Source organism: Mytilus trossulus, chromosome 10 (genome assembly GCF_036588685.1).
Source record: "Mytilus trossulus isolate FHL-02 chromosome 10, PNRI_Mtr1.1.1.hap1, whole genome shotgun sequence".
Taxonomy (NCBI): domain Eukaryota; kingdom Metazoa; phylum Mollusca; class Bivalvia; order Mytilida; family Mytilidae; genus Mytilus; species Mytilus trossulus.
Window position 1 is genome coordinate 33,087,759 of NC_086382.1, and position 19,201 is coordinate 33,106,959.

Sequence of the window (19,201 nt, forward strand, 5' to 3'; positions counted from 1 at the left end):
ATAGATGCTCCTATAAGCATTTCAAATACAATTTTATCGATTACACATGTATTTGATATCTCATTTATCAAACCATAACTATTGTTATCTTCTTAATAGATTACTAGTAAATAGAGAACAAAATAAAAAAAGGATGAAGAATGACTCATCAAAGAGACATTACAATCTATTTATAATAATGAATACTGTAACGATTTCATATGTATACAAATCCACCAAAAAGTTATATTTTTTTAAATATTTTTTTCTCATCGATAAATTTAAAATCAAGTCACCGTCACCAGGAAGTCCCACTTTAAAATAGAAATGATCTTTTCCTTCTTTCACTTTCTTTCCCAGAAAAAAGTATTAATAGACTTTTAACATTTTTAGTTTAATTTGCTGTGTTATAAAGTTAAGTTACAACTACAAAGTATTAGAGATGGGAAGTAATGCACAGATACTGAAATTGTATCTCTCCAAGGTTAGTATTTTCTATAGTCAAGTTTAGTCGAGTAATCAGATTGAATAAACTCGGTCAAAATATTGCTTTATTTAATTAGTTTACCTTTTTCGAATAATGTTTCCTGTACAATTTAAGCTAATAATATTGACCAGTACCAATTTTAAGCCTCCTGGTCCGCTTTTCGAAAATTAGTATGATCTCTTTTGTAATAACCAAGGCTTGATTTTTAAAATCAAATTGAGTTAGATTTTTTCTGACATACCCAAAATATGGCACATGTCATAACAATATTATTTCCAATTTTGTTCCATGCAAATTCATCGTTAAAACTTTATTTCCCAGTATTTGCTTACTTAAATGAAATACTTTATTGCAATTTCAGTACAAAGATGCAGATTTAGCAAAAAAGGACATTTTGGCAGTGTTCTCTCAGTATAAAGACTTGAGACCAAGCCATGGGCCATTCAGTAAGTAACATGCAAGAGCAAGCTAAGGGAGTTTCTTTTATCCAAACATAAATTAAGTAAAAAATTACTATTTCGTTTTAGAAACCTTTTATGTCTCTTTCTATGTTTTGTTTTCCTGCGCGGTATCAAATATAACACCTAATCAAGGTTTCTGTAGTAACGAGTAAATCATTCACCCTGGTTACTAAATTGTACTCTGAAATTTTATTTGATGATCTTGTTTGTAACAGCCATGTGGAGGTCTTCGTATTTGTTTTACTTTACGACATATGGTTTAGATAGATCAGTCAAAGTTTGCGCACACATGTAATATATTAAATCTTGTACTATAATGCCTGTGTCAACCCTCTACATTTGGAAATAAATTTCTTTAACTATGTTTTCTTTATATCTTGTAGAGTCTGATGCTGATGTAGTTCATTCTACTTTCGAATATACTTCTTGATTTGTTTGATCTTTTGAGGAACTTTACTGTCGAAATAATGATCCATCATTTTTTTGGAAAGGCATAAGTATATTTAAAACACAAATAATTAAAATGTTACTAAAAAAAATTGAAGTTGCAATGCAACCTGCCAGTTCATTATACTATAATATGCATACTTATACATATTGTATACATACAAACATTAGGACATTCATTGGTAACACATTTCCATGTTAAACTAGTGTGATAAATTATGTTTTTTTTCTGTTTAGATTTAATAGCTTAATCTGTATTTCAGTATTTAATGATGGTTCACGAAAAGATCTGGTTAACTTGGATGGGACGATACCAATAAATTATAGAGGTATTTGTTTTTATTTTGCTACACGACCTAATGCAAACTCGTTCATTTGAATTTTCACAATTTAATTATTCAATAAAAGTAATAGTGATTTTCGTACTTAGTTTAACCCTCAGGTAACACCAGTAGAAATTAAAAAATAAAAGTAATGAGCTTACTGCTCGGGAAGTTATTCTTTTGAGTATTTTTGTTTTTTTTGGCTGTTGACATCATGTTTGCAACTAAAATATTAAAGCATTGGTACATCCTTGTCATTAATGTATATGCGTTTAAGACTTCCTAATGAAGTTTAATACGCTTTGCATTTGTATTGTATTACCTTCGCACCAAAACAGATATACGGATGAATACAAAAACGTAGTCATTTAGCAGATATATGGGTCATTTAACAGACTTTGCTGTATCAATTCTTCAGTATCAGGTTTTATACAATGGACCACATAAACAAGATTTGTTTATCACGGAATAAAAAACTAAAAAAAAAAGAAGGAAAATCACAAAACTACTGAAGTCCCTAATCAAATGGCAAAATTAAAAGCTCAAACACATCAAACAAATGTAGAACAACTGTCACATTCCTGACTTGGTCCAAGTATTTTCTTATGTAAACCTTTTTATCATGGAAGAAAAATCTAAATAAGTGAGAAAAATTTGTTAAAAATTGTGCAATTGTCCTAATTCGGGAATTTATGCAGTCAATGACATTCATATCGTGTGTGGCATATTTATCCTAATTTTGTTATCACTTATTTAGAGTTTTTTCTTCCATAATAAAAAGTTGTTTTTTTTAATGAGTCAATTGTATACGGAGGATAAATCGAATTTTCACTTTAAGACTACATTCGAAGGAAGACATGCATCAAGTATTTCAAGATATTTAAGAAAAATACATTAGTATACAAAATTTCTATAAACATTTAAATGGTGTTTGGGCGGTGATGTAACTACCTAACAATCGAACATACTAAAAATCGACAGGAAAGAGCTCAACTTATAAAACCAGTACTACACACCAAAATAGATAATACAAAGATCATAGAAATAAAGTGACCATTTAAAAGAACATCGCATATTGTCCTAATAAATTGCAGTGCAATTATTTATTAAGTTAATTCGAATTATATCTCTTACTCTATTTACTCTATAAAAATGCATCATAGAAGAAAAAAACTTATTATGAAAAAGCAACAAAGAGGTGGTATGATAACAAAATCATGATAAATTCGTTACACAGTGTGCAATTGTCCTCATACGGACTTTATCGGGTAACCAAATATGAGTTTTATTGACACGATAAATTCCCGTATAAGTACAATTTTACACTGTGTAACTAATAATATAGATTTCATCATGTGTCTTTCATATTGTCTTTTGAACAGTTTATTTTATTTAAGGTAACAGTTTCATTTAAACCAGAAGTATTATTCGGAGTTCAGTATTTTTGTGACTTTACTTTTTTCTATGTGTGCTCGGATATTTTCTTCCAAAATAATAAATTTCAGTGTTGAAAACTACATGTAGATGATAAAAAAAACTATATAAGTCATGCATGTCATCTGAAAACCTGAGATCGCAGTCATACGAATTTGAAACTGATGACTTAAGTTGTTGTACCATCAGACCAACGACTTATTATTTACGCAAAATTTCATACAATAAGACTTAAAACAGACGAAATGATAAATGTTATTAGCGTGCAAGCACGACCAATGCAATACAAATGTCAATATGGAACAGAAGACAGCCTCATAAGAGGATACAAACATATGCAAAACTTCAGATAATCTTACTCAGAAGATATAGCCATTCGGACTTGGACATAAATACAAGGCAAAACTAGAAGTCTCAAAACTCACAGAAAGGGTAATGTATGAAGGAAAATAGAACTTAATACATCGTATACGTCAAAAACAATACATAGCATTAAAGTCCAAACAATGTTGATCGAATCGTTTCAAACGGTCATGGTTTAAAAAAAACCTTAAGGTTCCTTATACATTTTATAATTACATTTTCTTAATTCAGGTAATATTTTCAACATTCCAATCGGAATATTTCTTCTCGACACACATCCGTACAACCCGCCTATAGTCTATATAAAACCTACAAATACCATGGTGATAAAACAAGGAATAAATGTAGATGCAGACGGTAAAGTTGATCTGCCATATCTGCAAGACTGGAAATATGTAAGTAAATAATAAAATGCGCTAAAAGTATTTTCGCGGTTAACGAAATGACACTTAAAACAAAAGATATACCGATGTCAATCATTGAGAGTCCTGAAATGTTCAAAAGTAACAGAGATGATTTGTTTTGCACCGTCAATATCGAAATTCGGGGTAACAAACTAAACCCAAGGGAAACGCATTTAATATAAGAGGAGAACAACGACACAACACTAAAATGTAACATACACAGAAACGGACCAAGCATCAGACGATCCTAATAGAATAACAAATATAACATCAAAACCAAATACATGAATTTGGGATAGGCAAGTACCGTTCCACGTGGAAAAACCCTGTATAGGAGATATTGTTTACGTGCAACAGGTATATAAGATTGTTGGGATATTATGATACCGGTATGAGTATTTAAAAGTTAAAACAAAATGTGATATGTTTAGCACTCGGAATTCCCCTTCCTAAATCAGACTAGTCCTTTTGTATTTGTCTCAAACCATACCCAGTGCTGACTTTATATATTCTATCATGTCTGACCTATCAATCGCACCGAAATTATAAAAAATATAGGCGGTGTCTTTTATTTGTTTCATCAATGCCAACTTTCATACAGTCTGAAACTAAATGTTTTAATGTTTGGAAGAACAATTTTTCCTTCTTTGTTAAAAAATTAATAAATGTTGCTGATGTTCAGTTGTTTTCCACCTATCAGTTGATGTGTTTCCCTCGGTGTTAGTTTGTAATTTAATTAAGTTTTTTCTCAATCGATTTATGACTTTTGAACAGAGGTATACTACTGTTACCATTCTGTACATTCATTAATATCGTTATTTTTCTTTGTAGGGAGGTTTCATACATAAAAATATCATTTTGTAATTCTTGAGAATTGTATAGTATTAATAGTTCTTTACGGTATTTGTTTTACAATTTATAGACAATCACATCATATATTCCTTCATTTTCATATGTTTGTGCTCATCTTTTTCATGGCATGCTATTTTACATGTACTAAACTACCATTGATTGACATAGCATTCATGATTGGTCGACCGAGTGGTACATAAAAAACAGATATGTTATTGAGTAAAATATTTCGACGAAGAATTCTTTAGTACAAAACTCAAACATTTCAATTACTTGTTTTTTCTCGAACTAGAGGTTTCTCAACATCTTACGAACGAACGAAAATTGCCCTAACTTGACGTAACTTGCCGTAACGAGAAAAGAGGGAGCAGTAATTTATCTTATAATATTGGATTATCGGCTGTGCTCTTCTTCTCTTTGAAATATTTTTATATGTAAAATATGCATGCTTGATTTTTCAAAAACATTTTGAATCAAATACATATTATATTTATTTGATATTAGTCCGGCCGATCGGTGAAAAAATTGCTCAAATAATGAGGAAAGCACCAATTTCTGCATGATGGTATATTTTTGTGTACTGATCAATATTAGCTATGGACCCACCCTCAAAATTCAATATGGCCGCTTTTTTCAAGATGGCTGCCGTACGTTCTAAAGTATTTTCCAGTATTGAACAAATCAAAGTGGATTTCATGCTGGTTGCACAAAAATCAACATAATTGGATGATTTGGTGTACTTAGCAAGATTTTGTTTTGATCTTTATTTGAAATACAAAATGGCCGCTATTTTCAAAATGGCCGCCTTGAAAATAAGCAAATACTCATTAATGGGAATTGACCTGAATATAAGGTTTTTATTGATGCATATATGTATAGTGTCATTTGGTATCTGTCCTAGTTCTGTCCGTTCTAATATATCCTTGATTGTCATTTAGTACACAAACTGTTAGCTTTCATAAAAAGCTGCAGTAGTAGCTTTCATCAAAATCTGCACTATTTGATGTCTTGGTCACACATAAAAGCTGTGATTTGGTTTTATCTGCCTTAAGATATTATTCAGTCTATATCTTATCTCTTTGGTGGCAATAGTTTGCAATTTGAGACATTAAACTGTGAATTAAAAATCAGTTAAACACTTATCATTTAAATGGCAGGAATTGATTACAACAAGGACAAAAACATTGAAATGGAAGAAACTGAATCACTCGGGAATATGAAGAAACCCACAGCTGAAGACTCTTTAACAGGGGACAGCTCAGAAATTACTATTAAACATTTGAACGAAGAATATTTAGAAGATAGAAAATCAAATGCTCAAAGAACAGCTGCGATTTACCGCAATATAAAACAGAGCGAAGCGCAAATATATCAAATATGTGTTGGTCTCATTCCGTCTCAAGCTGAACAGAAAGAGGCACTGCATATTAATAACAAACATATGAAAGCAATATCTCAGCATCTTCAGCAGTCTGAATACATGATAGACCATAATGCTAGTTATAATTGCTTGGCGGAATTGATGGTAAGACCAATAAAATATTCAATGTTGTGGTGAGACGAATGAACAAGCTGACAACAACCGAGGAAGGGGACACTTTTCAATTTAAAAGTGCATTTGAACAGCAAGGTACCTTCCAACAACTTGTATCTGTTGTTAATGAATCAGTGGACAATCGAAATAGTTAATATTTCTGCAATGAACACATTATCTAAGCCAAAATTTGACCTTAGCCAGTAAAACGCAAGTTTACCAAAAGTACACAACAAAATCCATGACGTGGGTCTTACCCAAATTGTAGATCGCATGAACCATCAACCGCGGCAACTCTGTTGAAGGTGTCTTCACCTCAAATCAAAAGTAATATGTCAGGGCCCTTGGCCCTGCATGAGACAGTTCAAATTATTCTTCAACAGTAATCTCCATTTAAGAACATACTATATATAAACCTCTAGTAATGATAAAGGATACCAGCAAAAGGCTTATGGTTCTTCTTACGCACACTAACCATCAACTATGAGTCAATAATATTTGGTTCAGATCAGCACACAATTACAGAAACAATTGGCTGCCAGTGGATTCTATCTAGTTTCTCCAATGCTGAATGCAGTGCCAACTTACGGTTTCATCCCCGTCGAGTCGAGTCCATGGCAAATTCTTCATTTATCACTACAATTATGACAACCTCGTCCGCTTCTAGAGCTATAATATGCTTCCCATAACAGCAACCTGACTCAATTGACCAATCCAGGAAAGGGCAGAGCAAATAAAAAGAGTGTGGCAACAGCTCTTCTTCAGACTCCTCACTGGAGAGAGAATATAACCGATGGCAAGAAAATTTTTGTGCAAGGGACCAGAGCCGCAGCCCATAGCTGCCAAAAATGCAAAAACTCATTTGAAGAGCATCCATCACTTGGGAAGCGTTCATTTACCAATTTGAACGAACTGTCGGTAGATTACAATGGGAAATCAGGAAACATGTATGTAAGCTCGTGATAGCCAGGCCGATGTTGGCTATGAGTACGCTCGCAAGGTAAACACAGATGATAATTCCAAGGCCTTAAAAAAGCATTCATTTGAAACAGCGCTTCAGCAAGAAAGACTATCAAACCAGATTGGAAGCAAAACATTCCGTCGAGGATGTAAAGACAAAGATTCTTCAAGGCATGTAAAAGAGAGGAACCCAGAAACATTAATCAAGGCGTTAAAACAATTGAAAATCTCAAAAGCAAACCAGATGGCGATATATGGATAAATTATGCCAACTGTGACCATTGATAAGTCGACTTTGCTGATGGCACAGTATCACCGACCGATAAAGAAAATATGAGCAGTCCTTTGGATTATGATTTGCTTAAACTCGCACAAATTGTCACAAAACTAGCTGATGTTATGGCCTTTCAATATAATCTCGGTTCTTTTGATCAATACTCATGGAAGATCAACAGTTCAATGGAAATCACCTGATAAATATGTACGTGGAAGATCTCTTAAGTAATACAATCGCAGTAAATCGGCAAATAGAAGTACACCCAAGCTTAATGCCTATCGATCAGCAACACCCCACTAAGCTAGAGATCATATAGTCCCTTAAGACAACGGTTAGCATCTCCACGGACAACCTCCAGGGGTTGAAGTCATAAAACTTTGCTCAGTGCTTAGAGCACAAAAATCATGCTCGAAACACCAAATCCTGTATTTTGATTGGTTGATTCTTGAGTCTGAGTACAAATATCTTGCTCGAAAGTTTTATGACCGTAAGGCAAGAAATCCCGAATATTTCAGACAACGGTCACCTTCACCAGGATACGGAGCAAATCAAAGTGTAATCCCAACAATGGAGCAAAAGGTCGGGCCAGTAGGACAACTCAGATTTCAAAGTCTATTGGCAATGAAACATCACCTCATCACAAAATCGAACAGCGGTCCACTGCCTCGTCCAAAAAGCATCGGACGAACCATTTGGAAGAGCTTAGTAGTACGAGGTACTATACATGACCAGAATGTGAGCATGCTTGTGGACAATGCTGCAATGGTCACATTAATGCGAAATCAATTCCGGCAGAAAATGGAGATTTGTAAAACGTAACGCTACGTGGTTTGGGTTAACAGCTTGTTATTGGGGAGATTATAAGGAACGACTCTAGACATTAATAGAGTAAACATACAATGAGATGTGTGCAAAGAGCCATTACCATACGATGTTATACTTAGACTAGTTATTTTGGACACACTGAGCGCAGTGATAAACATGAGTACTCCCACAATTACCAACAACAATAAAGTGATAAATGTGCCATTTGTTAATAGTGGAAACGAGATTTTACTCAGCTAGTTTGCATAGAACGAACCATCACAGTTCCGCCAAATTCAACATGATTGTTACCATTTAAACTAATAAAGTGCTGATCAGGAGTGCATTTTTGGACCATGTTTGCTGAATACTTGCAAGTTGGTTACGCACGTAGTTGGAAAAGGAAATAGTTGCCACCTTACCATTGTAGATGATCAATCGTCTTATCCGCCTGAAGAAAGGTAAAAACGCGATAAGTGACGTAAGACATGGCATTGATTAGACACGAGACAAGGTGCCCTCGGCACTGCCTCAAAGTTCAGATGAGTTACCTACTATTCCACCACATTTAACCGACCTATATTAACGTCAATCGACTCGTTTAAACCTATTTTATTCCAACCATTGAAACTGAAAGATTTTTAAGAACAATAACAGTAACATGTAACATATTGATTAACATTTTGAATTTCACTAATTTTTTTTGGTAAATGCAGCCATATTTGCAACTTATGTGTTATTGGAAAAAACAAATTATGTATTTTATACTTTAAAATTAGTTGATAACAAATTCAAGAACATGAAGTCCATTTTTAAAGATTCATTACTCTAATTTCCGAAATTATATAGAATACCTTTAGGACAATCTTGAATTTTTCAACGTTTTTCCGCCATCTTGAAAATGGCAGCCATATTGGATTTTCTAGAGTGGGTCCATAGCTGAAATCAAAGGGTATATAACCAAGAACTACTATGCAAAGTTTCATGCTTTCCTCATGAAGTGAGCAATTCTGCTCTATATCTGCAACAATCGGCCGGACTATATTATATAATATACAATTTACTGTTCAATCAACACAGTTGAAAGTCTTACTGATCTATAAATTTAAGCGAAGAATATATAATATTTTATCGAAGGACAGTTAGAAATTTTAATACACATGATGACAACATCACTATTTAGTTTATGTGGAAAAGGTAAATATAGATATATGGATGGAAAGGGATAGAAAACTTTTTTGAATCTTAGCTAGAAGTTGATTAACGGTAAAAACTCTTTCGTGGACATGAGGTAAAATAAATCTAGGAGTGAACGCCTTTCGATATAAATTTTTAAAAAAATCCAAATAAGTTCCGGAATAACTTCTGTGCCCCAACCACCAAAATCCAAATGATTGATTTGTTGTTATAAATAAGTAGACTTAACAAGAAAAATAAAGAAAAATATTGAAATACATATTTAAACTTATATATTGTGTTTTTTGTTTTGTTGTTATGGCGTTTCTAATTATATGTGTGAATGTTTCCTTTATAGTATAATTATAAGTATATATACATAAAAAAAATCTTGTTTATTGTTTCCGTAAGCTTCTATGGCATACTGTGCATATTTTCTCTGTTTTTCATATTTCTCATTTTTCTTTTAAGTTAGGGGTGTAATATGTAAATATATATTTTGATAAATATGTAACTACCAGTTTTGTTAGGGCTATAGCACTCATACTTTCAACAAAAACACACAAAACTCTATTTCTAACGATAGATAGAGTGCACCTTTAAATTTCTTAAACTGATTCCCAATAAATATTAGAAATAAAAATGCTATGTTACGACGTATCTATCCAAGATACTCTCCGACATAGTAACTCAAACCAATTGGACGCATAGAAGGGACATGTGGATATATGAAATATATTAAAGTTGTGTTATCTCAATCACTTATCAATCCTTTACCAAACGCTAATTTCGCAATGAAATGAATGGAATATTTGCCGAACAATCAATCAACCAATTGCAAACTAGATGCGTAGATCAAGGACATTATAAAAAATGTTCTTTTTGAATTATACATAAGGGAGATAAATCGAACGCATATTTACGACATGTCATCAAACAAAACTCAACGTAAGAAAACGACACAGTCAACAACAGAAAATAAATTAGAACACGGATGTTTAATGACAACAATAAAATGCAAGGTTGCAAAAAAAGGATATTAAGTTGTTTACTGTTGTCTTTTAAACACACTGCAGTATCGAAAGACATTTATTATGGATTTTATTATAACAAAATTACTGCTCTATAACGATACGTTCGTAGAGTTTCGTCCGTTCGTAAGATGTTGAGAAACCTCTACTAGAGGTTTCCAGATTTGCTACCGTACCAACCGTAGTACGAATTGGGAGCCGTCATTTAACTTTTGAAAATTATTGATGCATACACTTTATATTAACACATGTTTTAGGAATCATATGCAGAACTGTTTTTAGAATTTTTAGCTGTAATTTGGGACTAATTTCATGTGGTTTCTTCTTGTATTCGTGGGAAACAATATCGTGTGCACTCGATTATGCTTTCAAGCAACCGTTGCAAGTAACCGTTGGTACGAAAGGTTTATAGTTAAGAGTTATTTCCCCGTGAAACTACATAGATACAAAGAAGCTAAATTACAAAACAAATTTAAAACTTTAAAAAATTTCTTTGTAATAAATTTATGTATCATTGTAAAATGTTAAAGTTTTGTATTTATTTTGGTAAGTTTTTAGAAAACATGATCAAATAAAATGAATTCGAACAAAATAAATTGACCTTAATAACAAAAGAAAAATGACAAAACTAATACAAAACCAAATCGTTGTTCAGTCTGTACGCGTGAGGTCTAAAACTCTTGTCAATGGATATTCAATCAATATAAAGAAAAAGTCCAGAGAGACATACTTTGTAAAAATTAATACTCTGTTACAAAAAAATCGAATGTGTCAAAACGTTTGATTTCTAATTATTGTACTGATTATGTATGTCATTATACTTTTAAATAACATTGCCTTGTAATAATTTTGTGTTATATGTAATATATCTGTTGTACATAGTTGTATATATATGTTGAAGAATTGAATAAAGAAAAAAAGAAAAAATCAGACGTACGGAAAGAAATTATAAAAAATACAAGATCGTTTACATCTTCAATTTGAACAATTATGCATAGAGATATGGCTGATATCGTATTTACTTGACATCCTTCTTTTTTGCACAATTATCTTTACCGTCGGGCTTAAAGGGTTTTTTTTCATAAAAAAATACCCTCATAAAATCAACATGGTCTATAAATTTTAGAAACATGCCCTTTTTATTAACACAACTGATCATATATCTTTTTCGCAGTAAGCCGAGAGTGAAAACTCAGAAAAACTGGAGTTCACTATATATTTTAAATAGTATCGTATTCATGATACTAGTACATATAAATCCGAACAAATTACATAGAAACATTTACCAACCGATGAAAATGATCCTTAATTTTGAGTCCATAAATCAGTTGTAAATGGTGCAAAAGACATTATATAGCAACATAGTATTTTCCGTACACCATTACGAAGAGTTAGAAAGACATATTCTTATTGCATTAGACTAAGTGTAAATTTAGCGTCAAATTATTGTCGTTATCAGTGAACAAAATAAATACGCTGTGTTGTATGAAGTTTTTTTGGCAATGCTGTACGACAAAAGGATTAAGGGATGAATATTGGTTTAACATTACCCCTCGTAGATTATATTATACTACTCCCAGGCACGTGCAATACACAATTTTACTCGCGACAATATTTACAAATATTAATGTAATAACAATATCTAGTGACATAATAACAATAGATATTAAGATAGATCGATGGTTTTACAATGTGTGTTGCGTTTTATGAAAAAATGTTGCTCCAATGATCGAAAAGATAGCTTAATTAATAAAAATTTATTTTAATGAGAAATCAACACAATTTTGAACTCATTTTGCCATAAGCACGTGTACTAGTTTAGTGATGCATCCAGAACTTTTCATAAAAGGGGGGGCGCTCCATCCATGCGCCAAGCCCCCTCCCCCTGGAGCCGTCTATGTAGTCATTAACGACACCAGTAAGGTACAAGTAAGATATTATTAATAAATAATTTCTAATTATTCCAATTTATATTTGAGTATTAGAAAACATTCTTTATTCTAATCCTTTTCTTAATATATACTGAAAACAAAAACATAGCCATACAGAAACACAAATCTATTTTTAGAATATAAAGGTCGAGGCAACTCAGTTTGTGCATGAAATGAATTTCATCGTATAAAATCACGTGCAAGGTTTTCTAGAAGCAGAGAAATCGTAATAAAATAAAAGATTAAGGTTTTTATCACTGATTTGAAATTTTGTTTCTTTATTTTCATCATGATACATACAATAATCTCATGCATTAAATGAAACCTCCCAAACAACACCAACGGTTGTGTTACGTACTAACCGTACCTGATACGTAGCAAATCTGGAAACCTCTAGTAACTAAGACGGATTCGATTCATTCGGAAGATTGGACAACGTTCGAGTGCTCCAATCATACAGTACAAAGTAGTTATTTTTCTAACATGTATTGTTATTATGGTTATTGGGTTGAATAAACCACATAAATTTTCAAATGTAAAATCTGCTTCAAAAACTTGGTACAAAATGGTTTCTGAAATTGTTACACGTATAGTACGATTATCGTATGTGTACAGACACGTAAGAGTAAGCTAGTGTTGTTAAAAAATATCAAACCTTTACTACTTCTATTTTCAGCCAGATTCGGATTTATTAGGTTTAATTCAACTATTGTCGATAGTGTTTGAAGAGGAACCCCCAGTTTTTGCAAGGTCGGCCAGTAGGCCACAACTTGATAACGTCGCAAAACCACAATACCCTTATCAAGAAGGTGCGTGTAATATATGTAAATAAGTTTATTTGACTCTTTTAATTAATATATATCCAATTTTTGACACATGTTATAGAAATGCTCGGTTTTTAATTCTCTTCAAATTTGAATTTAATTTTACCGTTCGGATGTTTAAATTTAACCGCAAAGTCTTATGTAGACAAAACGCGCATCCTACGTGAAAATATTAGCCTTATATGAAATTTTATATATTGGAAGCATACACACATCTTGCATGTCTTGATGGCTGCGGGAAAAACCCAGCTCTTTAAATTTTGCACAGTGATTCCCAGTTTACATACTATATTACATATTACACTTCAGAAAAAAACGTTTGAATATCTAGTCCTTGTTTAATTTCCTAAAATACAGGAGACATATATATATATGCACCTTATCATAAACATTGAGGCTATTTTCTATTGAACAACAACAAATAAATTATACTGTTATCAGTTTGCTTCGCTTATGTCAAGTATGCCTGGAAAGGTATGTGATGTGTATATCACATAGATAGATGAAGACTTTTGAATCAAATTTCGTCCTCAACTGCAGTATTGTTGAAGTATTCTGATATCTCTCCTCCGATAGTGACAAAATCTAAAGGTGCTTAAGAGAGACTAATTTAAGATAAAGAAGGGACCTCCAACTGATGTATCAGTATAATTATTATAACGTCATGTAATATTTGTCTTTACAGACGCTGGACATCATTCATGTGAATCTACCACTGACAGAAGACTGCTTTGTTCTGAGTGTAGTTTAAATCCGCCAGAAGTAACAATCCAGCCATGTGGACATTTGGCTACTTGCGAATCGTGTTGCCGACGTCTGAAGAAGAAGCACAACCAATGTCCAATTTGCAATGGCCCAATAGACAATGTCGTGCGATCTTTTGTGCCAGAGTGACTCAAAAACTTGCATGATTAATTTTAACACTCTTAACATTATGCAATATGGAAAAGAAATGTATAGAACATTTGTTTTGTAATATAGATAGCAAGAATGTGGTTTTTTTTCGATTTTTTTTTATATCTCACTCTGAGTGGTAAAAACAGCTAGGCAAACATTATTATCTATTAACATTAATATGTTCTGAGCAGCGTATTGATGATTTGTCAATTGTTATGTAACTTATCGTCTTAAGCATGAGAAATTGAAATGTCGATTTGTTTGGAGATTTGAAATTTAGCAAGGCTTTAGACAAACAGATAATTTACATTCATCTATACATTTGTAGAAGACAATTTGTAGCCACATATATTTCAGTGTTATTAGGCATCAATAATTATATATTTATTGTCGACATCCGCATCTGGTGCAGAAACATGGAACCGTTAATGTCATTGTAAAAAACAGAAACATTTTCACTCTCGAATTTTAAGGTAAACACCCTACTTCCTCTTTCAAAGAATGGTACCCTTTACTCAAGATTTATTTCAAGCAAATGAATACTTTTCTTTTAAAAAAAATCCTTATGCAAATGAACGAAAAGTATGTTAATAAAAATCCTTTGCCTTTTTGTGTGATTTACAGTAAAAGTCTTTAGATTGTATTTGACACGTGAACTTTTGATAATTCTGTTAGATTGTTCCTTTTAAAATTATTACACGATGATGACTGCTGTACCCATATTTTGACTAATTTTTTTTATTATTTTTGTTTAGTTCACGCATCATTGTAAATATGACTGAATTTGACGAGACTGTCATCAAAGTGAGAGGGTTAGCGCTATGAAACCAGGTTTAATCAACCATTTTCTACATTTGAAAATGCCAGTACCAAGTCAGGAATATGACAGTTCTTGTCCATTCGTTTTTTATGTGTTTTGTCATTTGCCATGTGATTATGGACTTCCGATTACATTTTCCTCTCAGTTCAGTATTTTTGTGATTTTACTTTTTTTCATGTTTTTAAAATCAAAATTCTGACATAGATAGTGGTATGAGTGCCAATGATATTTCACGTAAAACCCTGATTGCCCCATGTTTTGAAAGTTTTTATTGTTCTAAGAGTGTATGATTGTCCCTGATTGCTTATACTTGTAAATAAAGCAAATTATAAAGGTGTTTGTTAGATAATTCAACAAAGGTAGTAAAAATAATACATACATTAAAAATAGAATTAAAATAACATGATTCTAAAAACGAAAAACTCAAATCAGGCGTTTTCTAATGGTTCACCAGCAAATGTGCAAGGACGTATTCAACATGTTTGCTTCTGGTGATACAAATGACTGTAAAACTATTTTGATTTGAGCATCACTCATGAGTCTTATGTAGACGAAATGCGCGTCTGGTGTATTAAATTATAATCTTGGTACCTTTGAAAACTATTTACACCACTGCGTCGATGCCACTGCTGGTGGGCGTTTCGTCCCCGAGTGTATCACCAGCCCTGTAGTCAGCACTTCGGCGTTGATATGAATATCAATTCATATGGTCATTTTTATAAATTTCCTGTTTGGTAAAACTTTTAGGAATTGTGGGTCTTCAATGATCTTCAACTTTATACTTGTTTGGCTTTATAACTATTTTGATCTGAGCGTCACTGGTGAGTCTTCGGTAGACGAAACCCGCGTCTGGTGTATTAAATTATAATTTTTGAAATACTTAGGCTTTTCTACCGCAGGAAAATATGATCTTATCAACAGTTGTTGTCCATTTGTTTCATGTGTTTGTGCTTTTGGTTTTGTCATTTGATTAGTGACTTTCCGTTTTGAATTTTCCTCAAAGTTCAGTTTTCGCGTTTAACCTTTTAGACTTAGTTGTATTTGGCAATTTCTTTTTTAGAAACTTTGGGTCCTCAATGCTCTTCAACTTCGTACTTTATTTGGCTTTTTAACTTTTTGATTCGAGCGTCTTTGATGAGTCTTTTGTAGACGAAACGTCTGGTGCAAATAAAATATATAATCCTGGTATCTATGATGAGTGTATTTGTATATTACTATGTCTGTTTAACAGGTAGTCTGTACAGTTGAATACTAGTAAACAAATAATTTGATTTAAAAAAAAATCATCATTATATTTACTATTTTAGCAATCAATGAATTATTAAAAATTATGGCTTATAGTTTTGCTTGCTACGGGGCGCCGAATGGGACTCTTGTGGTTTTGTACACAAAAATTCGATTTTGTACGGACAAAAGTGACTTTTGTTCAACAAAAATGAGTTCAGTTTAACAAAAATTCAGTTTTGTTACACAGACTTGACTTTTGTTACCTAATTGGAAAATTGTAAGACAAAATTCAATTGTGTATGCAAATAAGTTTAGTTTGGATTCTGTGAACTAATTTGCATACAAAATCGACCTTTGTGAGACAAAGACAGATACTTCAGATTAAGGAAATTTTACAATAGAATGTATTAGGAATTACCTATTCTATAATGTAGCAAGAGAACAGGTCCGGTGACCCCATTTTTATTTTTATTAACTGAAAGCATTACTATTAAAGCTATATTCTCATATGTTATCTCAAAATTCTATGGTGTAGTTTACGCTTTATTGCTTAAAATTGGGTTTTCCATGCATAATCTATACAAAATCTGTCAATTTTTAACAGTGTGTAGCGTGAAAATAAGCCCAGTGACACAGTCTTGTTGTAATTTAAAAAAAAGCATTATATAAACTACATTTTGGAAAATTATTAAAAAATTCTAAGGATTATAATTTAGACACCCTACCTAAAGTCATTGTCGAAGTTCATACGATTACCTATAGTGTATTTCTGTAGCATTAAGACCAAACGAATGAAGGACATCAACAAAAAATTTAACATTTTTATCAATCATTTTGTGTGCGTAGACAAACATTGATGAGCAACTGAATATTAACGTCCTATCACACAAGTAGGGGTTACACTAATGTCCTGACAATGTCCTGACAGTGTCCTGACAGAAATGAAAATGCTCAATACTTTTTCATTATTGGAAGGATTTACTTGAAATTTAGAATAATGCAAGATGAGAACTTTAATTTAATAAATAAAATTAAAAAAAAATAAAAAAAATATTTATAAGAGTTTGACTTTGAAACTACTAATGTCCTGACCGATATGAAACGGATAGAAAAATGTATTATTATAATTTTCTAACTCTTAAATTTTTTTTTTTTTTTTTTTTTTTTTTTCTAATATTTTTGTATCAAATGTTTTAATCTTCCTTGATATCGAATTTGAAGTATATCCTGTCAATAATAATATATATGGAAGTGTTTAGCGACCTTGAAAGGCCAGTCAAGGTCGTTAAACACTTCCATATATATATTATTATTGACAGGATAGACTTCAAATTCGATACCAATGGAAGATTAAAACATTTGATACAAAAATATTAGAGAAAAAAAGAAAAAAAATATTTTTAAGGATAGAAAATTTGACCCGACCAACCTGAGAGTACTATAACATGTTATAGTAGTCTCAGGACCAACTAAGTACTCCCGTGAGTTATGTCCTGAACGATGTAAAATGCTTATAACTTTTTTATTCTTTGAAGGATTGATTTCAAATTTGATGTTGAGGAATATTATAATACTTAATATAGAGATACAAGAAAAAGATTTAAAAAAAATAATTTGAAGAGTTAGAAAACTTGACCTGACCAACGTTTGACTCTTTTCTGACTAATTTCCTGATCGATGCAGAAAATGTTAATAACTTTTTTGTTATTGAAAGAATTGACTTAATTAAAGTTCCTTACCAAGGAAAATTACAATATTCAAAATAATAATTTTGGAAAAAAAATTGTTTGTTAATTTTTGAAATGTTAGAAAACTTGACCAGACCTGACCAACTTGATCTTCATCATGAAAAAAAAATGCCAATAACTTTTTTGTTAGTGAAAGGGATATAACCAAGTTTGATATCACAAAAGTGATATGTTATTAGAGATGATTTAGGTACTTAGTAAATGCACTTTTTCTTCATGATTTAATAATGAAATGATAAAGATGTACATAATGCAATTAAGTCTAAAGACAGTGACATGAATAGTTAAAAAAAGTTTAATCACACCTATCTTAATCCAAATTAACACAAATTTGAGTGTTTATACTTATCTATATTTTTCTTAATTATTTCACTCAATTTTTGGTTTTTTAGTTAATGAGGGATTAAACATGTCAAATAACATAAATAATGGACAGGAAATGGGCTTCTCTTGATTTCAAGATTATGTTTTTACAAGCATTCAAAGTAGAATTATGTTCGAATCACATAGAAATATGAAAACTTATAACAGACATAATTTTATTATGTCACTGTCTTTTCGCTTTCTTCTACACATATATTATGAATTATAAAAAGTGCACACGTTCTTTCATAACTATATTTAAAAAAAATAATTAAATATTCATATAATTTAAAGAATCAAGCCTATTCTGTCTTTTAGAGAGAGAGGAAAAAAAACAGCAATATTTTTCTTTCTTCATCGATCATGACAATGCAGGACAAGGGAAAAATTGGTCAGGTCAAGTTTAAAATGTTTATTTTACATTCTTACACTTAGTGTTGTCATCTTCCCTGATGCCAAACTTGGTAATATCCCAATAAATAACAAAAAGGTTATTGGCATTTTTATAACGGTCAGGACATTCCTCATGACGAAGATCAAGATGGTCAGGTCAAGTTTCCTAACTTTTCAAAAATTAAAATAAACATTTTTTTTAATAAATTCCTATATTAAAGGCTAACATTTTCCTTGGTATGGAATTTAAGTCTTTTTTTTTTCAATAATAAAAAGTTATTAACATTTTCTCCCTCGGTCAGGACATTAGTCAGGCGGCAGAGTCGGACATTGGTCAGGTCAAGTTTTCTAACTCTTCAAATTATTTTTTTTAAATTTTTTTCTGGTATCTCTATATAAAGTATTATAATCTTCCTAAACATCGAATTTGAAATCAATCCTTCAAAGAATAAAAAAGTTATAAGCA

The 19,201-nt window shown here is 31.7% G+C and overlaps 1 protein-coding gene across 1 annotated transcript; it reads left to right on the forward strand.

The window, feature by feature from the left end:
• Nucleotides 1-344: 344 nt before the first annotated feature.
• Nucleotides 345-14,278, forward strand: LOC134687241 (tumor susceptibility gene 101 protein-like). The gene is made up of 6 exons (XM_063547378.1): nucleotides 345-463; nucleotides 828-912; nucleotides 1,638-1,703; nucleotides 3,726-3,889; nucleotides 13,140-13,272; nucleotides 13,973-14,278. The coding sequence occupies exons 1-6, from the start codon at nucleotides 422-424 to the stop codon at nucleotides 14,179-14,181; spliced, it is 699 nt and encodes a 232-aa protein (XP_063403448.1). The 5' UTR covers nucleotides 345-421; the 3' UTR covers nucleotides 14,182-14,278.
• Nucleotides 14,279-19,201: the final 4,923 nt, after the last annotated feature.

What these genes read in the sequence shown, in the direction of transcription:
- LOC134687241 (XM_063547378.1), top strand. Translation starts at nt 422, where the DNA reads ATGGGAAGTAATGCACAGATACTGAAATTGTATCTCTCCAAG. An exon ending in TGAAATTGTATCTCTCCAAG is followed by an intron (nt 464 to 827) that starts GTTAGTATTTTC and finishes TTGCAATTTCAG; the next exon opens with TACAAAGATGCAGATTTAGC. An exon ending in ACCAAGCCATGGGCCATTCA is followed by an intron (nt 913 to 1,637) that starts GTAAGTAACATG and finishes TCTGTATTTCAG; the next exon opens with TATTTAATGATGGTTCACGA.